The sequence below is a fragment of the Humulus lupulus genome, chromosome 1 (assembly GCF_963169125.1).
Source record: "Humulus lupulus chromosome 1, drHumLupu1.1, whole genome shotgun sequence".
NCBI classification, from domain to species: domain Eukaryota; kingdom Viridiplantae; phylum Streptophyta; class Magnoliopsida; order Rosales; family Cannabaceae; genus Humulus; species Humulus lupulus.
Window position 1 is genome coordinate 101923099 of NC_084793.1, and position 5076 is coordinate 101928174.

General features: G+C 34.0%; 1 protein-coding gene across 1 annotated transcript; it reads right to left on the minus strand.

Moving 5' to 3' along the window:
* Positions 1-3476: 3476 nt before the first annotated feature.
* Positions 3477-5076, minus strand: LOC133818916 (uncharacterized). The gene is made up of 4 exons (XM_062252031.1): positions 5040-5076; positions 4380-4506; positions 4101-4217; positions 3477-3903 (listed from the first exon to the last, which is right to left on the minus strand). Exons 1-4 carry the CDS (start codon positions 5074-5076, stop codon positions 3477-3479), a joined length of 708 nt encoding a protein of 235 aa, XP_062108015.1.

A 5076-nucleotide genomic window follows, 5' to 3' on the forward strand; every position in this document is an offset into this window, starting at 1 on the left:
AAGAAGCATCTTTGGCTAGGTAATATATACAGGTTGATCGTGACTTTTGTTGGAAGAAAACTTAGTAGTGTTTGGTTTGAGTGAAGAAATGAAATGTCTTGTTATTCTATTCCATTGTTTGAGTGTTTAAGTGAAGAAATGAAATGTCTGGTTTGAGTGTTTATTCTATTCCATTGTTTGATTAAATCATGTGGGAAAAGGTTTTCCAATGCAAATCATATTACCTTTTGATGAAATTATTACTCAACTTAAAATTGGGTGGAAAAGCAATTACATTCCATCTTTTATATTATTATATAATTTATATATTATTAAAAAATTATGTATCTTATATTATATTATAACTCTTATTTATTTTTACATCATTTTTATTATATATTTGAAAATACTTTTTTATATATTTTGTAGTAAAAAAAAGTGTTTATTGTGCAAAATATATTATTTAATTATTTTAGACATTCATCTTAAATTTAGTAGCCACCTTAAAATTTTATATCATTTAAATATAACACCAATTACAAACTATTAAAATTTAAATATATATCTTACTAAGTGTTAAATTTAATATAAAATTATATTTTGTGAATTTTTTTAATAAAATACAATAAAATATTTCATTCAATTAAGTACATTTTTAAAATGTTAATGGTATTTTATTATACTTCTTTCTACAAAATATTTATATATAATAAACATTATTTATTTATTTATTTAATTTGTGTATAAGGGTAATTTAATAAAAAAATGATTTAGAATAAAATTGATGATATGGTATATAATAAAAGCTAACATTAAAAAGTAATGATAATTTGATTATAAAATATATTTTATAAGACTAGAGTAGGGGTATTTTGGTCAAAATAATATAATTCTATTGCATATTTACCAAACATAATAATATTTATTCAGTTATTAATTCCAATGTCTTTACCAAACAAAATAATCATAATTTCATTCTATTCCATTCCTATTACCATTACCATTACCATTACAATTTCATTTTCGTTTTAACGCCAGTTGTCATAAAGCAAGCTAATAAATGTAGCCGATTGAATGAGAGCTTAATTTTTGAGAAAGTAGGCTACTGTGTGATGATTGTTGATTGTTGGTTTTTGGCGTTGCCTCGTCGCTTCATCTAGCTTCTCTTGACAAAAATACCCCTGGCATTCTCCCTCCCTCTCTCCCTCCCTCTCTCAATTCCTCATCACAGACCACGGAGCACTCTGCCGTTGGCCACCATCTTCTCTTCTCTGTCAACGTCAACGGTAAGCTCCATTTTTATTTTTTCTTTTTTGTTTTTAAATTTAAATCACGAAGGAGATTACACAATTTCAAACAATTCAATGCTGTGCAAAAATATTGCTTGAAATGGGTTTGATTCTATGTGCATTGTTTTGAAAGATTGCGTTTAAATTTTGCAAATTTTTGGTCGCTCAATGTTCATTCGATGCCACTTCGATGCTTAATCGATGGTGATTCAATGACATTAAGTGCGTATGTGTATTTTTGAATACGTTCAATGTTGTGTAATCGATGCTCAATCGATGCATCAATAAATAAAGACGACGGTAAATCGATAGTATTACAATGCTAAATCGAAGGTATTTCAATGCTTCCATAGTTTTCAGTTTTAATTTGTATAAAATCGATGCAATTTCAATGTTATTTTGATGTTGATTCGATGGTTGGTTAGTTTTCAGTTGTTATTTGTTAAATGTCCATTGATGTTGATTCGATGATTGCTCAGTTTTTAGTTGTTATTTGTTAAATGTTCATCGATGTTATTTTCGATGGTGTATTGATGCTTTCTCAGTTTTAGTTTTCTTTTGATAAATTTAATAATTTCGATGCCATGTCAATGGTTATTCTATGCCATACATTTAGATGATGTATCGATGCTATTTCAATGTAGTGTCGATGATTTTTATTTGTTATATGTTTGAAAGATATTCGATGCATAATCGATGCTATTTCGATAGCATATCGATAGTTTGTTTATTGTTTGGTAACATCAGTTGCGATGGTATTTCGATACATATGTGTATATGTTGAATTTTGTTTATTGTTGCGATGCCAAATCCATGGTATTTCGATGTACTAAGTTTTTTTTTTATAATTTATGTTAATTCTCTCTCTTTTTTTTTGGATATTTTGCAGATGTCATCCAAACGTATCCCACTACTTCAGATCCCCATATATGATCATTATGTCGGTCGTATGACCTATAGGGGTTTCAGGAGGTGACCTAAATTGAAGAAAAGGTTTAAGGAGCATGGATTGTTGGAGATGGTGAATGAGTGTTTTTGGACCATTTTTCACAGCCCCTACCTTTTCGTTCTCTGGGGCATTGGTGCACACAATACTTTTGCGGAAGGTGAAGTCTCCGCGTGACGATGAGATGCACTTCTTGATGGGCCCAAACTTATGTAAGTTTGGGGTACACGAGTTTTCCATTATGACTAGCATGAGTTGTTCCTGTCCATCACTTGTCGCTGACATTCAACCTCACCTAACGTCCTCCCGCCTACTTGATACATATTTCTATGTGGAACCCAAGAAAGACATTAGGTTCTTTATGTTGGAACAAGCTCTTGGTATGTGTGATGTACCTGATGATTTGTACAAGCTCGATTTATTTTGTGGAGGGGATACTATTGGTCGCTGAGAACGACAATGTTATTTGGTGAGATTCATCATTGATGGTCGATGATTCAGAGTATTTTGAAAAGTTTCCATGGGGACCCCTTTCATTCGATATAACTGTGAAACAATTCAATAGAGATATGAAAGCGATTGGTACTACAATACCCGGTAAGAAGGCGAAGAAGACCATTGAGGTAGAATCTTCTAAGGGTGTTCAAGTGGAGGCAAAGTGCACCTGCAAGTGGTATCCACAAGCCTTGAAATATTAGGCATATGAGACTATTCTTAATTTGCAGAAGGAATACGTCAAGCCATGTGGATTCAAGTTCCCTAGGATGCTATAGTGGAAGAGTTCAGGCTAGCCGAAGGATTCACATGTGAAGGATATACTTGTGAGGAGACCTGTAAGTTATTTTAAATTTAACTTATCCAAAAATGGGTGCCTTATACCAATCAACTTCAGGAGTTTCTAACTTTCTTGTTTTGTTTCCATTACAATTGTCATGCATTTCTATCCTCAGGCCTCGACCAAACGAGCGAGAATTCTTCGGTACTATATATCAGAGAACAGAAAGGGGATGCTCCTAGGTATGCGATGTTGTGGGATATGATTCAGCATGCGCCTGAGGAAGGAAGACCCTTCGATCTTGAAGCAGAGGATGCAAGAGTTGTAGTAGTCCATTAGTACACAAATAAAAATTCTAACAAAGTCTCATAAATTTCAAACTCGAACTTTACAAGTTGCCCTATTATGGTCTCGACCTCCACATGTGTTGCGTTTGCGTTCTACAACCAATGTTTCTCCATTGGAATGATGGCGTTTCTTCTCAGGCCTACCTTGTTTCTTCTTTGGACAAACAACCAGATTTTTTTTGTGCGGGTGTTCTCACTTTCATTGTCTTGATGTCATGTGGAACGATCCACTCTTCCTTGTTACTAGTAGGATATATAGTTTCTGTGTAAGAGGACCTCCATGTCTCAATTTTATAGTAATTTGAACACAGAGAATAAAAGTCCACCCCTCTCTTAAGGGATCCAGATAGTGAATGAACACATGGAATGTCAATAAGCTGAAACACACCACATGTGCATGTCTTATTCAGGAGGTCGACTTCACTATTTAGTTCACCATCTAACACATGGAACTCATGCCTCCCTATTGCATAAATGATCAAGAATCGAGCTTTCTCAGCCATATCCACCAAATCTTTCTCATATGTCAGTGCAAGAGTTGTAGTAATCTTCTCACTAGTTTCTTTACTATCACAGAACCAGGACCGAAGTGTGAAGCGAATAAATTCGACAAATGTGGTTATCGGAAAGCTCCTCATGTCCCGGGCCTTATTGTTGAAATTTGTTTGTCATTATATTGTACCTAGTATCCAGGAAAACTAGCATTTAATAGTAATTAAATTTAAAAGATTTCATAAATTAAGTTACAATTCACAATGACATACTTATTTCCAGGAAAGTAAGCTCGAGACCACTTATCAAAACTCATGCCTTCTAAGTACCGAGTGATAGCTGAGTCTTTTGATTTGATTTTGTCAAAGTGAGCATGGAACTCAGATTTCCTAAAAGCATATGTCGCATTATACATCAACACATGACAATGATCAGTCTTGAATTTAGGAATCACATTCATACTAATGTGGTTGTAGCAAGCACCGTGAAAGGAATCGAGGAAAATAATTTCCAAGGCATGTGTAATACTTGCATGTCTGTCAGATACAAACGCCAGGTTTTCAACTTCCCCAATCGCTTCCTTTAGTTTTGACATGAAATACTTCAAAGAATCATGATTCTCACTATCCACAATAGCAAATGCAATTGGATACAGATGGTTATTTGCATCCAAAGCGACTGCGCATAACATATGCTCACCATATGTTGTCTTTAAAAAAGTGTTGTCCACACATAACACAAGACGAGATGTACGAAACCCTCTTCTAGAGTGAGAAAAAAATAATATTTAAAGTGATCTTCCTCAATGACAAAATCTATCAACGTCCCAAGATTTTTCTGTTGAAGCATGAACAGGTACGATGGTAACTTCTGGTAGGATGCTTCTAGTGTCCCCCAAACATAAGTAAGAGTTATTTCTCAAGATCTCCAAGCTTTTTCATATGACAGCTCAATTCCATAATCATTCTTAATATTTTCTCTTATGTTGTTTGTCATGTATGCATTCGATCCAATCTGATATTTTGTCTTTATGCAGTGACCAATAACCCAAGGTGCAGCTTGGCAGTGACCTTTATGTCAGAGTTCAAGTGAGCAAGTGTGTTTATTGGTGAAATGAGTTATCTCGAACATAATAGATTTAGACATTCTCTTCCCACTCAATCTCCACCCACAACCAAGATCCTTGCAAGTGATATACCAAACTTCAGTACCTGACTTCTTCACCACAAACTTGAAGTTCAGCTTCAT

Excerpts from the sequence above, each read along its gene's own strand:
- LOC133818916 (XM_062252031.1), bottom strand. The coding sequence starts at position 5,076 with ATGAAGCTGAACTTCAAGTTTGTGGTGAAGAAGTCAG. Across the intron at positions 4,507-5,039 it reads GTTTGTGGTGAAGAAGTCAG|TCGCTTTGGATGCAAATAAC; the intron begins GTACTGAAGTTT and ends TGTTATGCGCAG. Across the intron at positions 4,218-4,379 it reads GGGGAAGTTGAAAACCTGGC|GAAATCTGAGTTCCATGCTC; the intron begins GTTTGTATCTGA and ends ATATGCTTTTAG.